A 23677-nucleotide genomic window follows, 5' to 3' on the forward strand; every position below is an offset into this window, starting at 1 on the left:
GGATTTGCATCAAATTTTGTGTAAAAAATAAAATTAAGTGCTCCGAAACACTTAAAATGTTGACAGTGGCATACGGTGAAAATGTTCTGAGTAAAAAAAATGTTTACTAGTGGTACAAGCTCTTCCAAGATGGCCGGGAAAATGCCAATGACGAGCCTCGCTCTGGACGCCCAAGCACGTCAACAACTGATGAAAACGTTCAAGTAGTAAAGAAAATTGTTTTGGAAAATCGTCGAATCACTACCAGAGAAGTTGCTGAAGATGTCGGTATATCGCTTGGCTCGTGCCATGAAATCTTTTCAAACGTTTTGGGCATGAGTCGTGTGTCAGCGAAGTTTGTTCCAAAATTGCTGAATTATGACCAAAAGAACCGTCGCATGTGCATCGCTCAAGAGCTGTTGGATGACGTCAACGACGACCCAGATTTACTCAAAAGGGTCATAACTGGTGACGAATCATGGGTATATGGTTATGACATCGAAACCAAGAGCCCAGGAGAGCCAAGAGCGAAAAAAGCACGCCATGTTCGATCAAATGTCAAAGTTTTGATCACTGTATTCTTCGATTACCGTGGCGTGGTGCATCAGGAGTTCTTACCACATGGTCGTACGGCCAATAAACAGTATTATCTGGAAGTTATGCGCCGTTTGCGAGAAGCAGTACGAAGGAAACGTCCAGAATTGTGGATAAACAATTCATGGCTTTTGCATTACGATAATGCGCCTGCTCACTCGTCTTTGCTTGTGAGAGATTTTTTGGCCAAAAACAACACCACAATAATGCCTCAGCCACCATATTCACCGGATTTGGCCCCATGCGATTTTTTCTTGTTCCCAAAACTAAAGAGACCTATGAAAGGACGGAGATTTGCAACGATTGAAGAGATAATGACTGCATCGCTGCAAGAGCTCAAGGCTATACCGAAAAGAGCTTATGGGAAGTGCTTTGAGGATTGGAAAAACCGTTGGCATATGTGTATTGTATCTGAGGGGGATTACTTTGAAGGGGACAACATTAATGTTGATAAATAAATTAATAGTTTTTCTTGAAAATACAAAGTCACCTTACTTTTTGAACACACCTCGTAAAATGAAATTCTTGGTGAGTACTGGTTAACTTGTCGCTCTTTGAATTTAAAATAATTTCAAACTGATTTTCAGATGTTAAGTCTGGTTGGATTTGGAGGATTCGGGGGACAACAGCAACAAGAAGGTTTCGGTGGTTTCGGAGGAGGTGGTTTTAGACAGCAACAACAGCAGCAGGAAGTCTTGGGGGGATTCGGATAACTACAAATAAGTGGCTACCATTAAGTAACTAAGTTCACATTTTTATTTGTAATATAAATTTTGCGCTGATCCTAACTGCTCACTTAAAGTAATTATGATTGGGAGTTTACCCAAAAGTGTTTAAGTTTTCGTTGAAACTCTCAATCATAGTTACCGCACAATTTTGTAGAAGCCATTGGCACTGGCACAGGGGCAGTAAGGGATCTCCTGCTCCTCGATTTCCTGACGGCAGGATATTGCCGACGAAGCATACCAATCCGAAGTGTCCTGCTCAGGGTTTTGGGGATTGTTATGGCAAATTGTGGTTTTCGGCACCTCAGCACAGCTGCAGCTCTCCTTCTGGAAGCGGAAACTGGAGTCATACAGGACTTTTACCTCGCCATCGTCGAGATCATCGGGGGCACATGGACAGCGGAAGGGAACTCCGGGTTGCAGCATGGGAACCTCTTCCTCTTTGGCATCCGCATCCCTTCTACATGTGCAGTCGGGAGTTGGCGGAATGTCCTCTAGCTTTCGCCTGTACTCCTTGGGTGCGTCGGATTTTCTACACCAACCGAAAAAGCCGCTTCGCTTCGATGGTTTTTCACTTGTATCTTTGACCTTTTCATTTTTAACTTTAACTTCTTGGGGGCGCTTTTCGGTTTTCTTGAAACATAGGAAACCACTCGACTTGGTTGATGCTGGTGACTTCTCCTTAGGTTTCGCTTCTTCCTGGGGAACCTTTTCCTTCTTTTTGAAGTAGCTAAACCCACTCAACTTAGATTGAGTTTTTTCTTTGGGTTTCGGCTCCTCCTGAGGAGGCTTTTCCTTCTTTTTGAAGCAGCTGAATCCACTCGATTTCGAAGCAGATCTCTCTTTTGGCTTAGTTTTTTCCTGTGGAGGTTTTTCCTTTCGTTTGAAGCAGCTAAAACCACTCGATTTTGATTCAGCTTTATCTTTCTGAACAGGCTTAGTTCTTCGCTGTGGCTCAGGCTCGGATTTACTTTCATCTTTCGGTGATTTTGTACAACAACCGAAGAATGAGACTTTAGATTTAGTGTTCTTCGTATCTTCGCATTCCACAATTTCAGGTTCTGAGCAATCGCACTGGGAGGTATATTCTTGGTGTTCCATTTCGCAACTGCAATCAGAGGAACTTTTCTGGGCTATTTCTTTAACCTCCATATGCCCAATGAAAGGACAGTCCTCAGCACATTTCCGCAGTTTATTTTCCTCCTTGTACTTTTCGAAATTTTTCAAAATATGCTTGTCGTAGCTATTGAAAATCGGATCCGTCACCAGGGGATTGTGCCTATTTCTAACCAAAACCGGCGCTTCTTTGCCAGGGCTTATGCAGACGGCTCTTACTAAGCTTTCTACAGAGTCGTTCTTCGCTGCTGCTTCAATTCTACAGGGCTTACAATAATTGTTAATCGCCTGACGATCCCTTTCAAGGGGTATATAACGCTTGCAAGCCTTGCAGGACTTAGTTCTGATGGGGCTATCATCGTATACATCGGCTCTTCCACTGCTTTGACGACTTGTTTTATTTGTTTTAGTTTTGCACCTTCGGAGATCGGTGAAGAGAACTCGGTAACGCTCAGGGCATTCCATAGGGCAGAGGTCTAGTTCATCTGCATCATAGCATTTGTCATTGGGACATTTTTCTCTATCCATGGAATACTTATACCTTTTCGGTGATTTATTTACTTTATCGGGGCAATGTGGATTCTCACACACTTCTTTTTCATAATGATTCTCTTCATAATTCTTTTTATTACCAACTTCTCTAAATCTACCTGGGCAGTTTGGATTATCGCAGATTTCAAAACCATTATTTATATCATTGTTGATTCGAGACATTTGGCGGTCATAACAATTTGAACGATTTAAGTCTGGATCTTCCTTAAAATGTATATCGTTATCTTCTTCTTTGCCTTCTGGATAGTTGGGTTCGTGGCATATAGAATTTTGATCCTTTTTTTGACCTGTTGATCTTTTTTCGTTATAGGATGCTCGTCTCTCAGAATTAGCTTTTTTCGAATCACTTGCAGCATATCCAGTTTCATTCCGCTTCTTGTGCATATTGTTTTTATCAGTGCATTTTGCATTCTCACACAATTTTTGATCGTACTTTTTTTGAGAACCCAGTCTATTATAAGTTCGATACTTATTTTGATCCCCATATATCCCATTTTTATTGGGACACTTTGAATTATCACAAGCTTTATCGTATCTTTGAGTTCTGGGCCGAATTATCTTTTCAGGGACCTGGGAATCCTTGTACAAAACCTCTCTGTTGGACAGCCTTTTTGATCTATCTGAACATTTTGGATTTTCGTAGGTTTTCCAATCTGTAGTTGCGTCCTTATTTCTATCTTTAAGATTGGTAAAAAATTCTCGATTAGGACAATCTTCAGGGCATGAGTCCTGAGAATCGACATCCTCTGTCATTTCTTCTAATTGTGTTTGCCTTTCCCCCTTCCATTTTCTATCGCCTTTTATAGAGTTTTTGACCGTATATGGTTCCCTATTTCTTGCGTTTTTATCGGGACAATTTTGATTTTCACATATATCGTTGGGAATATCGTTTTGGTAAACTTGTTTTGCTCTCCCATACCTGTTTAATATTTTTTCAGGGTATTGCTGGTTGTTGCAAAAATGATCTATTAATCCTTTGGGACATTTGCGATTTGAGCATGGTTCTAAATCCTCTTCTTCTAGACATGATGGTTTATTATTCCTCGTTCTAGTGTCCTTTCCTTCTCTCCGGTGATTGCTGACTATAGTAATCTGTGGACCTCCTCTTCTTTTATCATCTTGAGAGCACTTAAGTCTCGTCGGACAAGTTAGTAAACACTCCTCTGTCTGGTAAGACTCTTTAAAATTCTGATTCCTGGATTGATCAAATGATTTTCGGTTTTCTGCATAGTTTGAGTGCTCTAAAAGTACCTGTCTTTCAGGACATTCGCATAGTTCTTCTTTGTTATGATATTTATGGGAACTCCTGTAAATCGATTCTTTTTTCGGATACGTTTGTCTTCTTTCAGTCCGGCTCGAAACATTTTCAAATGCTTTATTTTCTGGACAATGAGGAATTCCGCAAAAGTCTTCAGAGTTATTAGCGGTTCCACCCTTTTGAAAAGGTATGAGTCTCTCCTTTTGATCACAAAAACAATCAATATCGTCTGCTGTTGGGTCGCTTTCCATTGGATAAGATTGAGTTATGTTCTCCGATGTGGAATATTGCATGGCTTCTTGGTCAGTTGAATTAGCACCTACTTTTCTCGGGTCTTGATAATTTCTATATGTATTGCTGTCTTCAAAAGTTACTACGCCCCGATTATTTCGGTATAGACAATACTCGGGACCTTTGCAACATCCAGAATTTATTGATTGCTCATAAACACATTCAGGATTGCACTGGGGTGGGTCGATTTCATTTGGATAAGGTTGAGTTTCGTTTGAAATGGGATAACTAGGACTATTCCATGACTTGGAATTTTGTAGTGCATATGGGTAAATAGAATTGTCACATATTTGTAGGGGCTTTTGAGTTAGAGCACGTTCAGTGTTAGGTATATCTGTGTGTCCTTCTTGAAAGGTTATTGGACCTCTGTTTCTTTGACCATCATATGCATTGTTCAAACTGCTAAAAGGGCAAAACTCTGGGCCCCTGCATATCTCCTTTGGGTTCTGACTTTCTAACTTTGTTGGACCTTTTGAACCTTGGCTATAAGCAGAATCCGTCATGGGTTTCCTTGCGAAAGGGTTCTGTTCGTGAACCTCCACTTGAGGACTGTTTCCAATACATAGACACGCTCCAATCATTGGTTGGTTTAAACTTTGATTGGTATAGTTATTCAAAGTGTGTTCCTGAGTCCCATTTGTAATGCCTATAGGTTCCTGAAAGGGTTCCTGGTTTCTATATGGTTGGCTTTTTCGTTCGCTTATTTCTTTGGGGTAATCATGCTCGTTTCTTCTAGATGGTTCTTCACTCCCATATGGCACTTCAAGAGTAGCTGGGTTGGCTCTATTTTGGGGCAATGATTCCCCTTGATAGGTGTTGTTGTGATAAATATCTGCTGATGGTTGACCATAGTTTGGATTTGGAATTTCATTATTTAAAGAATTAGGACCTCTCATATCTTTAATGTTGTACGGTCTTAGATCTTTATTAAAATAGTCATTTTCAGGAACTGCTTCCTTTTGAATTCGCTGATTTTGATAGGAAAATGCAGATAGTTCAACGCTATTTGGACTAGCGCCATAACTTAAGGAAATAGGACCTGTGAAGCCAGTGTTAGAATTAGTTGGAAAAATATTCGATGAGTTTGCACCGTCGTAACCCCATCTTCTTTTATCGTAATATGTTTGGTATGCATTTCTTGGTCTTTCAAAATTAGTAGGAGTATTCGAACTATATTGTTGATTTCGAGAATGATTCATACCCCGATCGAATCTACTTCTTTCCAAATTATAATATTCTTGAGGGTAAGGAAAGTGTTGAGCACGGACATCAATAGAATGTTTATTTTGAGCTTCATTTAATTTTGATTTTGACTTGGTGTTTTTAGACGTTTTGAATCCCTTTCTGTTATTCATTTGCTTCTCCAGCCCTGCTACAGTTTTTTGCAAAATATCTAACAGCTCACGAACATCACAATGACCTTTGCTTTTGGTTTTTTCGGATGGGTTTGGTTTCTTCAAGGACCTTTTTCGAGTGCTACATCGACTACAGCAACTGCAGCATCGACTTCTCTTCCGTTTGCGAGGACGAATTACCTTTTTTGGTTTTGGAGCGGTAACTTCGGGCGCTATAAGATCTATGGAACTGGATTGTACAAGGTGGTATTGCTTTTCTTGGGATTCAGTTATAAAGGAACTCGACTGGACAAGACTTAAGCCAGTGGGTTTTGATTTTTGTGGCTTACTTTGGTCTTGGTTAGGTTGAATTGATGGTTTCGAAGGTTTCCTTTTTATTTGTCGGGGATGTTGGGTCTTCGGAGTTGCTTTACCTGACTTTACTTCCTTAATATGTTCTTTATTGGGTGTTGCTACAGTGGATCTCACTGAGCTTGCTTGCGATTGATAGGACTCTTGGGGCGGTTCAAGTTCTATTTCTTTGGATTGCACTACATCATAATGCTCTTCATGGGATTCAATTATAAGGGAATTGGATTGTACTAGATTTAGGCCAGTGGGTTTTGATTTTTGTGGCTTACTTTGCTCTTGTTTAGATGGAATTGATGGTTTCAAAGGATTCCTGTTCATTTCTCGGGGTTGTTGGGTCCTCGGAGTTGCTTTACCAGATTTTATTTGCTTGACTGTTCCTATATTGGACCTTATTGAGTTTTCTTGCGATTGATAGAATTCTTGGTCCGATTCTACTTCTACTTGTTTGGATTGTACTACACCATATTGCTCTTCATGGGATTCAATTATAAGAGAGTTGGACTGTACTAGATTTAAGACAGTTGGTTCGGAAAGCTGTGCCTTATTTTTTTCGGCTTCTTGGGACTGGGGATTTTTAACTGACCTTACTTGCCTGTCGTTTTCTTGATTGGCCGTTCCTAAATTGGATCTTACAACGTTTTTCTGCCCTTTCTTGGTTGGTTCCGCATTGTAAGGCAGTTCTGGAGAGTTTCTGTAGGTTATTACTAATTCAGAAGTCTGGGTAATGGCTTCAACGCATTTTGGGCCACTGTTTTCGGGTTTTCCTGCTTTCTCTCCGCTTGCCCTTTTCCAGTTCCCCGGAGATGGATCCTGGGAACTGAAACCTTGAGTGGCTCTTTGACTCCCAGCTGTAAGCAAAATAGATGAGTTAGTCAACGTCGAAATTAAACTATGTGTGGAGCAACATCACCTTGTGGATATTCTGAAGATGGAACTCTCCTGGCATCGTAGGACCCTCCATCCTTCTGATTGTACTTTGCTGAAATCCCTGTATTCGGATTATCTGACTCATTTGAAGAGTATTCTTCTGGATCAGAGTAAGGATGTCTTTTACTTTCATTTTTATTGCTTTGATAGACATTTGCATTGTTCTTCCCATTGGATATTATATTTTGTTGGTAAATATTTGATGCCCCAAACTGACTTTGGCTTAAATTATCTTCACCCTCTACATCATTAAGGCGCTGGGAAAATTTGTCAGACGATAATAAGCTAGCTTGTGAAGGTATTTTATTCCTATATTTTGGATCATCAAGTAACGAATCATTTGAGAAATTTGAGTTATTCAGACCACGCCTTCCTTGGTTGAGGTTTCTCTTTCTTTTTGCACAATAGCAATGGGAGATCTTTCGCCGTACTTCCCGATCTTGAGGCTTGTACTTGGGTCGATCCACGGCTGGGTTGTCCATATACTGTTTGATTTCCGTATTGCTGGGCATTTTAAGGCTCCACTTATTATCCAAGCCTGAGGGCGGCTTGCTGATCCTCTCTATTTTGCTAAGATAATCAAATCGGCCTTGCAGCTTGGGTTGGTATTCAGCTGGCACTTCAATATCCGTTTCTGAGGGACTATATCCTCCATAGTTCTTGTAAGATCGTCCAGCACAATTTTGTTTACAACCGAAAGATATCTTTGAGTTTCCGCTGTTTTTTGAGGATTTTCTGCAAATCCTGCGCACTTGACCGAATTCCTCACCGCTGTAGACCCTTTCCTTCAATCTTTGGAATAGACCACATGCTTCGAAACTTCTTTCTTCCGAGGGGTTTTTTCTTGTACTTTCCGTGATGGCGTGTGCTGGGTCCCCAGGAAGCACTTTTGATTTCCTGCTCCTCCTTCTGGCTTTCTTATTTATAGTGCATTGACAGAAATTATCCGACTTGAGTGGCGTATTAAGCTTGTGATCATAGGGCGTTCGATTGAGAATCGAACAATTGATGATCTCGTCCAGGGATCCGTTTGAATTCTCCTTCGGTTCTTCCTTGGCCTTGTTAATATTCAGCTGCCAGGTGGAGGGATAAGTGGAGGAACTGTGTCGAGATCGAGTGCTGCCCCTAGAGTGTTCATTGGGTTTCAGGCTGTGACCGCTTAAGGTGGGCTTATTCTCTGGAAAGAACCTGGATAAAAGAGAGTAGAAAACATGACTGAACCTCACCACTTGGCTTGAGCTTTCTCCAGGAGCGAGAGTCCTTCTGTTGAAGATCACATCCTGGTAGCTTTCCTGCCGTTCTCCTCTCACCCAAAAGCCTAAAGGGATTGGCTGCTAAAATCCTGTGCAGTTTCCTCACTGCTCTCGACGAGGATCTCTCCTGAATTTGGGAATTCCTGATCTGAAAAGGGGCCTCCACAATGTCGCCCTGCTTCCAGACCCAATCGGTGGTGGCAAGGTCTCTGCTAACGCTTTTGTTCAAGGCTCGTCGCAAGAGGATCTGCTGGGCGGTGCGACGCCTTCTGGTTAGGCCAGTCATATCAAAGGAACGGAAGTCAGGAAGGGCAGCTCAGAGGCTCAGATACATTTCTGGTTTTATGTGACATTTAAAACTAAGCAATCACAGAATATCTAGAAACTCCTATAATATATTGTTTTTAGTGTTTAAGACCATCCTCAAAAATTAAACAAACATTTAAAAATCATCTATTATAAATGTTATTTTCCATTTATTCATGTTCTTTAGATCGAAAAAAATGATCTGATAGGTACCATCAAGATATTATTATGATATATTATATTTGAGATCCTCAAAATTTGTCAGAGAACGTCAGAACCATAACTCACAAGAAGTTTTCTGGCATCAGCTGACAAAATATTGAGGATCTGCTGGGATGGTCGGGAATGTGTTCCTAGAACCTACAGCCGTAGTCACAGGCGTAGCAGCTCTTTCCAACTGGCGCACAGCAGCAAGGATTATAGCAAGGATTAGGGAAAGGACTGACGCCGTAGTCCAGGCATCTGGGCTTTGGATTAAGGACAAACGGAGGATTGGCAAACCGGTCGTAATAGACTTTTGGAGCCCACTTCTTGCGACGCCTGCGCCGCTTCTTCTTCAAGTAGCACATGCAATCGGCATTTGGTATAAGCTCTCGCAGAATTCTCTCCAAATTGGTCAGATCGCACTGGCAGACATTCTCATCTTGGAACATTTCGCCGGGAACACAGGTGCACTTTCCACTCCGATTGCACACGCATTCCGCCTCCTCGCCCAGCTCCGACTCCTCCTTCTCCGGATCCTCGACGGGAGCACACTTGCAACAGCGACACGTGTCCGGTTTTCCAGTTGAGATGCAAATGGGCACCTGTAATGCATAAAATCACCTTACATAGTTACTTAAAAACATCTGCGGATCTTACTTGTATGCATTTGTAGGTCTTGTTTTTGGCATCGGTCACAATCACTTCCTGCGGACTTTCAGTATCCGCATAATACTCCATCGTGTTGTGCGGTGTTCCCATTTTTCCATTGCGCAGTGGTTCCCGGTTTTCCGATTCATTTCTGGTAGCACTCGGATTATCTCCCATTTGACTGGATCTTCCACAATTACAGGCATTGCCATTTCCGCTGCCCACCAGGCGCTGCTTGCTCTTCTTTTTATTGCTCGCCGCAAGCTGATCCAGAAGGACATCCTCATTATCTGGTGGACTTGGCGGGCTTTCCGACTGAGTCTTTTCCGTTGGAGGTGGACAGCGACAATCGCGTCGAACTTCCGGGCGACGAAGTATTCGCGGCTTGTCGGCATTCGAGTATCTTAAAGGAGTATCAAGGTTTTGTTTTTAATATTACAGACAAATTAGGAAATATCTCACCTTGGCTGTCCGTTCCAGTCGTCCTGGTATCTGTCTTGGTAGCTACCAAAAAAAATCAATCATCAACCTTTTAGTGACCTTAATACGTTACTTTACCCATCATTTCTACTTGTCCTTAAACCGTCGCTGTATATGATCAAGACTAAGTTAGTGTATAGATATATATTAAAATATAGGTTCTATACCTACCTATACCGATGTTGGTTACTGTGGGGGAAAGGTATATCTCAGGTAAAAGTTTAGGTTACAATTTTATTGACAACTTACTAGCGAACATGGTCACGTTCATAGTAAGGCCTTGGCCTTCCCCTGGGTCCAGTGTCCATTACAGGTCCAGGTGGTCGATAGTAATATCTGTAACATACAATATGATCTATTATAATAGAATTAAAAGGTACAAAGATATCAGAGGAATTTGAAAACTCTGTTTACCTTGGTGGTCCTCCTCCCGGACCTGGAAAGTCCCTGGGACCTGGACCTTGAAACGACCCTTGACCCTGATACCTTGGACTTCTTCCTTGGCTTTGATACCCAGCTCCTGGACCAGGGTACCCGGGGTACCCCCTCCCTGGTGGAAATGGTGGGTGTGCTTGTGGCGGTGGTGGATCGTTCTTGCTGAAAGCGAAAAGTTTCTCATTGGAACCAAGATTGGAGGTAGCTATCCCTCACTTGACCACAATCAGCAGGATGGTGGGTTGAGCCGGCTGCTGCTGCTGCTGGGGCTGCTGGGGGGGAAAGGTCCTCAATGGCGTGTTGGCTCCGGTGTCATAGTAAGCTGGAGTCGCACCTCCCTGGTTGGCAGGAGTGGTGCCCCCGTGACGGTTATACGGAGCAGGATAACTGGAGACAGTCGTCTCGTTACGATTGTTGTTCTGACTTTTGTAAGGATCGTTCTGCTGCTTGTCATTGCCGTCTCTCAAGGTGTACACGCTGTCCATCGAGGGCAGGGTTCGGGTGGACACCCGGCGACTGTTGTTGCCATCTTTGTCGTTGTCTCGTTCAGCCATGAGTCCCAGAGGCTCGGGCCAGGGCAGGATATCCGCGTGGCGCAGCACACAGTTCTTGCAGCGACAGACTTTCTTCTCCGGTTCCGGCGTCGGCTGCTCACAGAACATTATAGTGTTCTGCTAGTCATCACCACCAAGCCCTCCTTGAAGGTCTGTACAAAAAGAGCCGAAAAGAGTAGATAAATAATTTCAGATCTGTTGAATTTGATATGACAGTGAACGATTGCTATTGCCATTTTGCTATGGTCTGTTTCAATAGTTTCCTGGCTTATCTTCTGGACTTAAAAGTGGATCGTATGGACTTGCAAGGATTTCTCTTGACCTTGGGTATGGCAGGAATCGGATCCGTTCCCGTGGATTTCATTTCCGGTTCAGCCTGCACTCCTTCGTGGCGAAGCACTTTTTCAAACATTACTTTGTGAGTACTTGTACCACTTTTCAGCTTATGACGCTGTTTTAAAGAGGACTTCTTGCAGATCCTCTCAATTTTCATTGGTTCTCGCTGGGTTAGAGGATTTAGTTCTGTGGTGCTGAGTGCCTTATCGCTGGTGGCTATTATATTTCCATAGCTGTTATCACTGGAGGTTTCGGGGTCTGTTTGAAGGGTTTGCTCTTTTGTAGTCATTTGGGTTTGCTTAAAAAAGTCCTGCTCCACTTCCAGTTCCGCTAACTTATCGCTAGCACTTCGGTACCAGTCATCTTCATCCACCTGCTCCTCCTCTTCCTCTACAAAGGAATACCTAAGATTTCCCGCCTCATGACGATAATCGCAACTGGAACTGTAACTAGATGATTGAGGAGAGCCCAGCAGGTAGATGGATTCACCCTTCGGATGATAATACTGTCCCTGAGCATCGATTTCGTCCTCTGATTTAATACTCGGTGGTGGGGCCTTGAGGCAAGGAGGCGGAAAGACATCAGTTGATCTCAAGGAATATGCAATCTCAGGATCCTCTGGTCTCCTTTCTTCTGTAGAAGAAAGGCCTTCCTGACTCCTGACCCCGCCGCAACAGCGCCTACAGCAATCCATGGGGCACCACATGGTTGTGCCAGCATCCTTAGTAGATTGTCTAGGTACGCTGTGTGTCGAATATGATGCTTCCAAAATCTTTGGCAAGTCATCAGTGCTACTTCCCTGACTCTGCATGTGTATATAGGTAGTGGACTTAAGGGGACGTTTACGCTTTCGCTCCTTTAACCAAGGCAAACGTTCGAGTTGGGGTTTCTTTTGAAAAAAGGAATCAGACGAAGGATAGTTTTCACAAGATGGAAGAGATTGTACAATCAATGGTTGTACTGGTAGCTGGAACACATGGACAGGTGGAACTCCTCCCCTGAATTGGTTCATTGGGTTCAGAGTAGACTGAAACTCCTGTTGCTTAGAATGACTCCCTATAAAGTTATTTAACCTACTTATGGTATCGCACATAATATCGGTTAGAGCTGAGAGAGGACTTTCCTTGGATTCAGGAATTTGATCCTCGTGGTCCTCATTAATATTGGCCTGCTCTGGATGCGGTTTCATCAGCTTTACTTTTTCCGCCTTCAAACAGCTATTCATTCCCATCAGTATATCCTTAAGATCATGAACAACTTCGGGTTCTATTGTATTTTCGGTTTCTTCTGTAGTAGGTAAGGCCCCTACTGAACTACATTCATATTGTTCTCCTGCATTTAAACGATTTTCAAATAAATCGTATCCATAAGGAACTTCATTAGGGCAGAAATCAAAGCCCCAAGGATGTCCCACGTGTATAGGGTCAAATATTGGGGGATAGGTCATAAAATAGGGATGCAGGAACTCCCTTCTCCGCCTTCTTCGACTTCTCAGAGGCTCATTAGCCTCAAAATTAACGCACACTCGACGGGTCCTTCGCATTGTAGTGGTTTTTGTTGGAGTGGGAAGTAAGGGATCCAGTCGTAGCTGAGATCTCCTGCGACGTTCAAGCATTACAGAAAGTCTATTTATGATTGCTTTCCAACAGCAGGGTGTTCAGGTTGCCAAGTGAAGGTATAATTTTCTTGTTTTCAATTTGAATTTTGACAGCAGATCCAAAAACTAAAGCTGATTTCATTAATTTAAAAAACAGAATATCCTAACCCTTAGTTTTCTCTCAAATATTTCTCAATAAAATCAAAAAAGTTTTTAAATTTTAAGTATTTATTAAACACATTTAGAATTTATATTTTATTCGATTTCCAAAGTTTTTTAATCAATATTCTGTGTATAAGAATGAGTCAAAATGGACAGTAATATAAATAAATGGGAACAATGACTGCAGTTGAACAGCGGAATTGATCGAAGTATGGTAGTTGTAATGGAAAAGCTGCATTGGAATTATATCCTCACTTCCTCGGAACCATTGGCTTGTGGTGTGCCCCGTAACGAGCACTTGCGCGAGAATTCTCGCCGGGAATCTGGCTGCGGAAGTGGGCCCACTCCTTCTGGTAGTACTGGAACAATGCCACTGGATCGCAGTGCTTGGACTTGCAACGACCGCGAGCTGGAAGGCGTAAAAAATATATATTTAAACAAATATTTATAACATTTTACATTAAATACCTACCCAAAGAACGTCCCCGACTGACACTGCGCGGATGCGACTTGCTGCGCCGGCGGCGTTGCATCCTGGGACGGTCCTTGTCAGCTTCCGATTCGCCACTGGACAGGGGAGGTTCCTTTCCCTGACGGGTCTTGCTGCGACTGCGACGCTTTCCGGGTTCCAAGACATTGCTAGCCGTGGGCGGCACAGATGCATCCATCAGGAGTTTCTCCTTGAATAGTCTGGCCAGGTCCGCAAATCCCTCCCCGCCACCGGAACGCTCCTGCCGGTCGTCATCCTGGTCAGTCTTCGACTCCTTCTCCTTGGCAGATGGACATGGACATGCTGGAGGAGCCGCGTTCTCCTTATCCTTCTCTCCCACACTCAATTTGGCACGCGAGCTGACGGTGCCGCGTTTATGCAGGCCGCTGAAATGGTCCTCCTTTGCGTTCTCCGCCAGACGTTCCTCATACTTGATGAGCTTGCGCAAGTCTAAATGGGAAGGGGATCGGATCAAAGAAGTGGCCATTAGCAGGGAAATGAGGATGACGGATAAAGGGTATGTGATAGGTGCGGCATTGATGGTGGCGAATCGGGATAGCAAACGCTTAATTTGAAATTACCTTCTTGTGAAAGAGGAGGTAAAGAAACAAAGCTGAAAAGCCCTAAGAAAAACTACTGTTGACTGTTGAAATTTAAGACCTAGCATTACAAATAATAGTACCTTTACATAAGTGTCACATTATTTAAATAAATATTAACGAAAAATAAAATTGTACAAAAGACCTAACCACTACAATTCATCTATCAACCCTTTCGATATGCTCGCAATGAATTAAAACTGATTTGTGTATGTTTAAGTGAATATTTAATTTAATTTACTCTTTGTTTAAATATTTTTACAATTGCTTTTGGTTTTTTGTTTAAATTTATTTTATCTCTGTTACATAGTTTACTTTTCCTTTTTTATTTACTTCGCTTGAGCGCTGACTTTGATAATAGTACATGGCTAAGAAAATGAAAACAGTTTTGTAGGTGATTTCCACAGGTAAAAACAAAAACGATAAATGGAAACTTGACTACTTAAGAGCTAGTTTGAAAATGAGAGATTTTGGAATAGTCCGAAATTGTTGATGTGTGGTTTGTTTTTGGAGGGGTCGGGGAATTTGAGCTAAACTAAGATTAAACTAAGGCTTATGTACGTATTTCAGTGTGTGATTTGTGTGTGTTTTAATTATGCTACATTTAGTTGATGGATGGTTGGATCTTCTCGCGTTTGTAACCAGATTAAATTTGACAAAATCGGTTTGATAACATATTCATGCACTTCGCTTTTAACAATTTTGGCAGTGGCATCCAGCGAGTGCATTAAATATTCAGACCGCTTCGCCAAATTTAATACGGAATTTAGTGTGAAAAGGTGACCGAATTGAAATCGCTTTGTTTTTCGTGGTTTTGGAGGGATTTGTGGCCTAAAAATACCTAAAAACTGAAACTTATTACTCAACGTCGCTGCTGTACACACTAAAAGCTAAACGTGGTGATTGGTGCTGAATGATGCGTTTCTTGATCTGGATGATGGTAATGATGACACACGACAACGGGATGCCTAGCGGCGGTATCGAAAGCGACGGAACGGCGCCCTTAGCCGCCGGCAGGTGACACGCACCTCCTTCTTGAGGAACTGCGAGATGGCCAGGGATTTGACGGCAGCCGTCGCCGCTTCGGCGGCACAACTGCTCGCCGCCTTGCCATTGTTCGGTGGCGCGTACTTGGAGATGTCGAACTTCCGCTTCGGCGTCGTCTGGTGCGAGCAATGCTCGTGGGAGTCGCCCGCCTGGGTGTTGCTCAGATCCAGATCGGTGTCCAGCCCGTCCGAGGAGACGGTAAAGATGTCCGAATTGTCGCCCAGCTTCTCACTCGGCGAAATACAGCTGCCTAGGCTGCCGTTCAGCTGCGGCGTTCTCCTCTGCTGCTGTTGAACCTGCCCCGTACTTGGCGTCGAGGTGGCCTGAAGGCGCTGGCCATTGTGCAGGGTGAGCAGGAGCTTCTTGCCCTGCGTGGAGTGCTCTTCAGGTGGCGTGGTCACGGATATGGATGGAATCCGTGCCCGTTTCTCCGCCGGCTCCGTTTTCTTCTCGCCCATCTCCTGCTCCTCGTAGGCATCTTCAAAGACATCTTCATCCTCTTCCTCCTCCTCCTCTTCGACATCCGCATCGGTGGCCTCGATTTCCGCCTCATCGTCCTGCTGCTGATCCACAGAATCCGCCATGGTTTCATCTTCCTCCGGCAGACTTTCCATTTCATCCGCCTCCGGTTCAGCCTGCTCATCAATATCGGTCGCTGGTGGCGTCATCACGGCATCTTCTCGGGAATTCTGTTTATCATCGGCAGGTGATCCATCGCCGTTTCCCCCACCGGGACTACCGCCACCCTCATCATCTTCGTCTTCTTTGCTAAGCAGTTTTTCTCTCTTCGCCGAAGTCGTAGTGGTTGTGGTGGTGGTGGCCGTGGTCTGCTCCTCCTCCGTCTCCATGGGCTCTTGCTTTATGGGGTGAAGCTCGGCAAGACCCATTTTCTGGAAATTAATTCGTTCATCTGGCAAGGACCGACTGCCTCCTAGTCCGCCAGCGTTCCGCCTGCGCTGAGCCTTTGGCCAGCCCGTGCGATTGGATTTCAGGCTCTTCTTTTTTCTATAATAGCTGGCATACAGATTGAGATTGTTTATTCGTCGACTGGATCCCGGTAGGTTTCCTCTAGCCATTTCCTCCTCATCATCGCCACTCCCCGCACTGCCCATGATCAAGTCGCACAGGTCGAATTCGCTGGTGAAGCAATCAGTGGGTGGTGGTGTCTGCGGGGTATTGACAAGCCTTTCTTCGCCTCCTTCGGACTCCTTCTCCACTGGCAGTTCGTCCTCATCCAGATCGTACTCCTTCCCAGCAAGCTCCAGATACTTGTCCAACTGCCAGGCCACGAAACCTGGATTACAATACTGACGGGCTTGATCCAGAGCTTTAAGCGCACACGGTTCCATTTCGTATTCGAGCAGACCCTTTTTGCTGGGCAACTTGCGAACTCCGCGAAAGGCACCCATGCCGGGAGCTTGTTGGGTAGTGGGACGCACTGTGCCGGCTACCGGGGGATTAACTCTTCTGTTCCGCTTGCCCAAGAGCGCACTCGCTGAGGATTCCCTTTGGCTGGTTGAGAACTCCAGGCGGCGCGAATAACTTTGAACCAGATTTTGTGCTGCAGGTGTCATGCGTCGACTTCGGGCTGGTGAAGAAGTCACCGTGGGCGTGGGATTTGGCGCGGGTGCGGGCGGAGAGTGATCGTATTTGTTCTGCCCACGCCTCATCCTCTTCACCGTCTCGCTTATCTCGGTGGCAAATCGAAGCTCCTCGACTGGCGTGGCAGCCTGCGAACGAGTTGTCCTAGGGGATGAAGGTGCTATGGGTTCCTGTTTCATAGGAGTTTTCAGCTTCGGTGCAACCACAGGGGGAGGAGGCTCTTCTGCTTCGGAATTGGTTTTACTTTGAGAGTCCTGCCGTTGCCGAATAATGCAACTGACCAGAGCCAATGTGGACGCATGCTCTCTGGGCGATTTCCTTGGCGGCAACTCGGCAATCCGCGCCAGCTGCTTATTTCTGCACGTTATCCCGCTCCGCTGGCTGTTACTGCAACTGGAACTGGAGGTGCTCCTCACTCGCTCTATCAGCTGCACTCGATCTCCCAGAGAGCCCGAGGCGAACTCTCTCTCCAGTAGTTCCGGAGTGCTGGCCTTGCTATCACATTTGGCTATGGCAGTGGCTAGGGAACTCCCCTCCAGCTGCTGCAGTTGCTCCTGTTCCTGCTGATATCGCTGAAGAAGATGAAGCTTTTTGTTTTTGAAGGTAGCGGAGGAGGACGACTGAGCAGCTTCCTCCTCCTTCTTGACTTCCTTCTTGTGCATTGGCTTCTGGTCTTCCTGCTTCAGCTCCTCCGCCTTTTCCGGCTTTCCCTCGTGTTGCGCGCAGCACATGGCACAACTGTGTGCCGGCAATGTTTTGGACATGGGTATGGGACCCATTTCATAGGGCAGTTTCCTATAGTTAGTGCTACCGTAGTAGGTGTAATAGTTCTCTTCGCCCGCATCCTGCCGCAGGAACACGCGATTCCATAACTCTCCACTTGGCAGCGATTCGAATGTGTATTGCATCTCTTGCAGTCTTTCACTCTTGCTGCAATCGAAGAACAAATCCATCGCTGGTGGCACTGTCTTCGCTTGTTTGACCTTGTTTTTCGTGGGACTCGAGGGCTTCTGGCTCTTTCCGCGACTTTTTCTCGTGGGCGACGATTTTACTTCGGTTGGCTCTAGCTCTCCGGCGCTACGGTTTATGGTTAGTCTGGATAACCGTCTAGCTGCCCTCTGCTCTCTAGTATCCGTGGACTTTCGAGTCACTGCCTTGGCTCTACGGTGACTGCCGGCTATATACTCTTCATCGCTGCCAGAGGACAAACTGCTGTCCAACTCCACTCCTAACTCGTTATCAAGCAGGTCTTCCAGATCTTCCAACGCTTCCTCTACTTCGATAACTTCTTTCTTGATTTTTATCTTCGGCTTTACTGTTTCCCCCATCCGATCCTCCAGTTTATTGGCCAATTTCCGGCTGGTGGTCTGCCTTAGCTGCTGCTGCTGTTGACTGCTGGCGGTGGCCGCTGTCACAATGGCCGTGGCTGTGCGACTGCTCTTTCTGGTGGCCACCACTTGCTCCTGCTTTATCTTGATCTTTAGCTGCGGCTGTGGCTGCGGTTGAGGCTCTTCTTCTGGCTGGATGGGGGCGCTCGGAAAGCGCTGGTGGTTGCTATTGCTGCTACTACTGCCGGTGGACAATTGGCGTTGGAGTAGGTCCTGAGCAGCTGCTCCACCTGCTTTTCTCCGCCTTCCCACCGCTTGGGCTCGCTTGCGTATGCTAGACGTGGGTTGTCCTGAAGATTCCTTCGTCTCTGCTTCGCTGGTGCTTGTGTCTAGGCTGGCGGAGGAGATACTGTGTCTGCCCCTCACATCCGAGGTGGTTTGCCGATCCACATCCGTGGGCAGCTCACTGCTGCTCCTCGTGGTCGTAACCGCTGTCCGGGGGAACATAAAGTTCTCCGCCTCTCCATTAAGTCGTTGCAACTCGGTTTGCCTGATCTTTTGGAATTTCACAATCAGCGAGGGCGAGTCCACTTGGTTTGGGGGCCTTCCTCTTCCCCTGGGCGGCGTGGCACACTCCTCCCTGGTCTCCACTACTTTGTAAAGCGACGAAGGTGGCAACATGGCTCTTATTGGTGGCGACAGACCCGAATTCTGCGTTTTCCTGCGACCTGAATTCGTTGTTGGCGTTGCCGCTGCCGTGGTTGGATGCTCTTGGCGCTGGAGCTCCGACAGACTACCGGGTAGATTGCCCAAAACCTTCTTGCCACCAGGAGAGGGCGTTTGAGGCGACGCAACTCCTGCTGCTTGAAACTTTTCCGACGAATGCTTTCCCTTAGTTATCCTCTTGGACTTCTCGCGCAATGCTGGCGACGGCCTCTGGCGGGGACTCTGCAACTCCTCATTACTCAACGATTCATCCACATCCATGTCCAGTTCACTCTCTTCGGGCTCCTCCTCCAGGAAGCGATTCACATTCGCTGAACTGCGAATTAGTGTGTCTAAGGCCAGGAAATTCTCCGAGTTCTTGGCAAACAGTTCGTGATCTTTGCTCTGCAAATGGATATTCAGGATATCGTACTCCAACTTGCAGATCTCACAAACTCCACCTTGTTTCTCACTCGAATCCTTGGGTTCGCGACAATTGGAGCGCGGACTATTCGGAATGGCCGACTGCTTCTTAAGCTGCTGCAGAGCCGGATGCTGAGGTGGCTTTTCGTCACCCGGTGCTGGCTTCTCTTTCTGGGATGTGCGTGAACCCAATGACTTGCGGGTCATGCTCTGCTCCTTCTCCTTGGTCTTCGACTTGGTGAGTAGTCGAAAGGCGCCGTCTTCGCTGCTTAAGTCTATCTTTGGCCAGTCGTCTGGCTGCTTGATGAGATGGTAGTACGGTCTATAATTACGCTTGACGGATTCGATCTTCACATATTGCTTCTTTAGCTGAATGTGATGGGGGCTAGTTGATGCCGCTCCTCCCGCACCTTCCTTCTTACCCTCAAGATATTGCTTAAGCTCAGTCTGAATGCGCTTGATGAAGCGTTGCGCGTAGTCGGTCTGCCAGATGGTATAGCTTCGCTTTACGGATGTGGTGGGTGTGCTATTGCTACTGTTTGGCACCCCAACCGTGCTCCTACGCACACGACTCAGTATAGCATCCGCTCTTGATTGCCTTTGATTCGGTTTCCGTGCCGAACCATCATCCTGTTGATAGTGATTGGTGGGTGTGCTGGGTGTGCCTGGTGTTCCCGGTGTCCTGGGTGCTCCGCCTGTGGCTTCTGGCTTGTCGGTGATAAAGTGTGTGATACTGTCGCTCAGGAAGAACTCGAGATGTCCGCCCAAAGCCTTGATATCTGACTCAATGCGCTTGGTTAGCTGATGATCGCAAATGTCCAGGTAGAACTTAAAGTGGCACAGGGGGCGTTTGCTCTTGATGACCTTTACTTTTGGAGGAGTGCCTGCTGTTGCTGCTGCGGAAGTTGCTGATGCTGCTGCTGTTGTGTTGCTAGTTGTTGTTGCGAGTCTGCTGGCGCTTTGTTTGTCCGACTGCGGTTGCATACCTTCTGGCGCAAATTAGCTGCAACCGAAGGACCCAGAATTAAAGAGAAAAGAGAGTGGAGAAAACGCCATTAATTACAGGTTAACTTGGGAATTGACCAGCAGTCGAACTTCGAAAATGAAGTGGTAATATTTGAGAAATAGGGAACATAAGACGATTTTAGATTTTAGGTGAAAGATAAATCAAAAACTGGATATAAAATATAAAAAATATATCATGCTCAAAATATTAAAACAAAAAATATTTTAAATGTACTTTATATTAGGGTTATTATTTTTTATTACTTATTGTATTGCTTGCTTTAACTTGAAATTACTATCATGGAGAGTATTGAAGAAACGCGTTAACTTATTTTCCCTCCAATTCTAGTTGAAGTGCGATTATACCATCTCAAGTTGAAGTCACCAAGTTAATTTATCTTTTCGAAATTCGACTGCAGCTAGGGAACCAACACCAACCGCTTTTAGAACTTATTTGCCACGGAAAAAATAAAATAATACGGATAAATCACTGCTTGGGAGTTTTACTCCTGGCGGTTCTTCTTCCTCTTGCTCCTTGTGGGCGTCGCGTTGCGATGTGTTATGCAATTTGGCATTCGGATACACACAAATCAAATCAATAACTGCATTCGAATGCATCTCGGTATGTATTGCCTAAAAGGCCATCGAGTGTCGAGTGTGAGTTAATTTATTTTAATTCCAAACTAAATGGGACCACAGAAACACAACCCAAGCGGGTGGAAGAAGAAGAAGCAGCAGCTGGGCCACCGCAGCGAGTTGCCAGGTAGGCCAGAACCGGCCAGGTGTTGCCAGCTCGGCGAAAAATTAGGGGTGACACACAGCTGCCACAAGTATTCTGCTCGGCAACTGCATTCGATTAAAAACCAGTTGTCTGTATAATTCCGAAAAAACACATGTGCAGGAAAAGGCATATAAAAAAGAAACATTTGGTACTAAAATTAGTCTGGCAGTTATTTAATTAGATACAAACGATTTATTTGTTTTTAGCCATTTCTACATTTTACACATTTAACTTCTAATAATTCAAAATGATTTGAGTCACTTCTATATTTTTATGCATCATTTCCTTATCTTATCGCTCATTTTCTTTGTTACTTTGCGCAACTTATTGTTTATCGCCTTCATATTTTTTGTTTTGATTTTTGACGTCTTCCAAAAAACAATGCGAATGAGCAGGCGAAGGCATAATGGGCGATGACCGATATTAAACCCAGAATTGCAATTAGTCCGGCAACCTTGCCGCGCTCGACACTCACCCACTCGTAAATACTTGTAAATAAATTATCTGGCCAGCGACCAATATGCGTACATATACCGACGGGCGTTAATATAACCTGAAAAACGAGCACATCAGCACGCTGCGCTGGCACTTTTTCTGCCCCCACTTTATATTCGCCATTACAACACGAAGCGGTGGCGCAAAGCAGAACGCGAGGGAACCGAGTGGCAACCCTCAAGCGGCAGCAGCAGCAACAACAACCAAGGAAAATAAGAAAAAGAGGACGAGCATACAAAGCGCAAAATAACACACGAAAAAAACGCACAAAACGCAAAAGAGAGTAAGAGAGGGGGAAAAGGAAGGCAACACAAACACCCATACAACTCATGTATACAGCTGCGGTTAAGGTGATAGCACTGATGAGTTAGAAAAATTCCAGAATATATTAACAAACATTTTGGCCAACTAACATTTCTTTCATTTTCCCTAAGCAAATTTTTTTTACTTTTCCAATTATATTTGTTTTAGATATCCAAGTGACCCAACATTTTGCCCCATGCTGTCTGCTTGTGTTTGTGGATAAAATTCATGTGAAGTTGCGGATGAAGCTGGCAATGCGGTGGAGGCCGAAATACACACACGAACACGAGAAAAGCAGGCCCAGGGCAGCAGCAACAACAACTATGACAAGCAAGCAAAACACAGAAAAAAAAACACAGTACAGTGGGGCCCAGAAGAGCCATGTGTTTAGGTTTCCCACAGAAAGTTACATATATCCCATGGTACGTTCTCCTTGCAAATGTCGTGTTCCTTCGCCGCCGCTGCCTCGCCGGTCTTTATTCGATTATTCCTAAATTTTCGGTCCGAATGGCTTTTGTTGCTGCCAACCACTGTGCCCGTGTGTGTACATTTATGTACATGGTGTGTTATTCACAATTTCCGAGTAATACTCGTTTTTATTTTCCTCTTTTTCCATTGCAACGTATTTCTGGCTGGGCCGCTGCTCTTTTTTCATCGCCTGCGCTTTGAACGCACGTTCGTTGTGGGGGGAAAAAGAAATAAATAAAAGATGGTGACGAATCGTTCGAATTTCAGCCGAAAAGCCGCAACTAAAAAACATTGTGCCTAAAAAAATAACAAACTCAAAACACTCACACACACACATAGACGCCGCACCACACACACACTGCTAGGGTCTGCTTACCTTTTAGAAATTCACGGAGTTGCTCGGCTGATATATTCCTATAGCCCAAATCATTTAGATACTGCAGAATGGCCCGTGCATCCAGCGGCAAATGTGACATTTTACTTCTCGCCGAGTAGAGGAATTCTTCTTGATTTTCGTATTGTTAATTTTTTGTTTATATTCCACCCTCACACATACACACACACGCGCGCACACACGAATGCAAAATCGCCGTTCGTTTCGTTTCTCTTTCTCGTTTGTTTCGCTCGCTTCTTCTTCTTCGCTTTATTCGTGTTCGTCTTCGTGCGCCGACAATCGAACCGACCAACAGCAATTTTCACTGTACTTTTGCCTTGCGTTGGCCGTTTTCCTTATTTAACTTGCATTTACTTGCGTCTAATTAGTTGCTGGCCACGGCTAAATATACACAACTGTAGTGGAACGAGCGGTTGGAGCGTCTAGTCGCCTTCTTCGCCCGTCGTTCCAGCGCTAACGCCTTTGTTATTTTTACGCTTTTCAGCTGGTTTTCGCGGCTGGGGCGTCATCAATTCGATGGTGCACGCACAGTTCGAGGGTTCAAGTCGCGAGTTTTCCTATTTTCACATATTTTCTCGCCAGTTTTATAACAATTTTCACCAATTGAAAATAAAGTGTACACGAACGGAGCAGCGCACACACGCTCGTCAAGCAAATTTTCGTCGAGTTATCGATAACGGTGGCGATGGCCGATGGTTGCTGGGCGGCTTGCGTGAGTGAGTCACGGGAAGGTAGTAATGGGTGAGGAGAGTCACGACTTTGTAAATGGTTTAAACATATAGGATTATTTGAGGATAAGGAATTACTTGAACTTCTTTTCTAATATAAATTTATTAATATTTACACATTAAATTTTTAATCTTTAACAATGTTACTTAAAAATTGTAAGTATAACTTTTTAATTAAGTTAAATT

The 23677-nt window shown here is 44.8% G+C and overlaps 5 protein-coding genes and 1 long non-coding RNA gene across 8 annotated transcripts; 1 reads left to right on the forward strand and 5 right to left on the reverse strand.

Annotated features, from left to right (window-relative positions):
* Positions 1–1311: 1311 nt before the first annotated feature.
* On the reverse strand, positions 1312–8742 carry LOC108033478 (uncharacterized). Its single transcript, XM_017107820.3, has 3 exons — positions 8375–8742; positions 7132–8325; positions 1312–7069 (listed from the first exon to the last, which is right to left on the reverse strand). Exons 1-3 carry the CDS (start codon positions 8685–8687, stop codon positions 1437–1439), a joined length of 7140 nt encoding a protein of 2379 aa, XP_016963309.3. The 5' UTR covers positions 8688–8742; the 3' UTR covers positions 1312–1436.
* Positions 8743–8855: 113 nt separating this feature from the next.
* LOC108035300 (uncharacterized protein CG42266) lies at positions 8856–11158 on the reverse strand. 2 transcript variants are annotated; one of them, XM_017110873.3, is made up of 8 exons: positions 10691–11158; positions 10454–10636; positions 10289–10375; positions 10211–10228; positions 10118–10147; positions 10022–10063; positions 9569–9962; positions 8856–9513 (listed from the first exon to the last, which is right to left on the reverse strand). In XM_017110873.3, exons 1-8 carry the CDS (start codon positions 11134–11136, stop codon positions 9061–9063), a joined length of 1653 nt encoding a protein of 550 aa, XP_016966362.1. In that variant the 5' UTR covers positions 11137–11158; the 3' UTR covers positions 8856–9060. The 2 variants fall into 2 exon arrangements, with proteins under 2 accessions (XP_016966362.1, XP_050741589.1); XM_050885632.1 differs by lacking the exon at positions 10691–11158 and having other exon boundaries at positions 10118–10163; positions 10454–10596.
* Positions 11159–11287: 129 nt separating this feature from the next.
* LOC108035291 (uncharacterized) lies at positions 11288–13092 on the reverse strand. The gene has a single exon (XM_017110861.3). The coding sequence runs from the start codon at positions 12977–12979 to the stop codon at positions 11297–11299; it is 1683 nt and encodes a 560-aa protein (XP_016966350.1). The 5' UTR covers positions 12980–13092; the 3' UTR covers positions 11288–11296.
* A 79-nt stretch (positions 13093–13171) lies between these two features.
* Positions 13172–22886, reverse strand: LOC108034079 (uncharacterized). Of its 2 annotated transcripts, none has more exons than XM_017108845.3 (3): positions 22746–22886; positions 13596–14063; positions 13172–13532 (listed from the first exon to the last, which is right to left on the reverse strand). In XM_017108845.3, the coding sequence occupies exons 1-3, from the start codon at positions 22843–22845 to the stop codon at positions 13375–13377; spliced, it is 726 nt and encodes a 241-aa protein (XP_016964334.1). In that variant the 5' UTR covers positions 22846–22886; the 3' UTR covers positions 13172–13374. The 2 variants fall into 2 exon arrangements, with proteins under 2 accessions (XP_016964334.1, XP_050741590.1); XM_050885633.1 differs by lacking the exon at positions 22746–22886 and adding an exon at positions 14363–14429.
* LOC108034071 (protein chiffon) lies at positions 14417–22887 on the reverse strand. The gene is made up of 2 exons (XM_050885631.1): positions 22746–22887; positions 14417–20320 (listed from the first exon to the last, which is right to left on the reverse strand). The coding sequence occupies exon 2, from the start codon at positions 20299–20301 to the stop codon at positions 15181–15183; it is 5121 nt and encodes a 1706-aa protein (XP_050741588.1). The 5' UTR covers positions 20302–20320; positions 22746–22887; the 3' UTR covers positions 14417–15180.
* Positions 21561–22626, forward strand: LOC127010771 (uncharacterized). The gene is made up of 2 exons (XR_007763567.1): positions 21561–21948; positions 22070–22626. It is a non-coding gene; the product is annotated as an uncharacterized LOC127010771 (long non-coding RNA).
* Positions 22888–23677: the final 790 nt, after the last annotated feature.

Source organism: Drosophila biarmipes, chromosome 2L, assembly GCF_025231255.1.
Source record: "Drosophila biarmipes strain raj3 chromosome 2L, RU_DBia_V1.1, whole genome shotgun sequence".
Lineage (NCBI taxonomy): Eukaryota > Metazoa > Arthropoda > Insecta > Diptera > Drosophilidae > Drosophila > Drosophila biarmipes.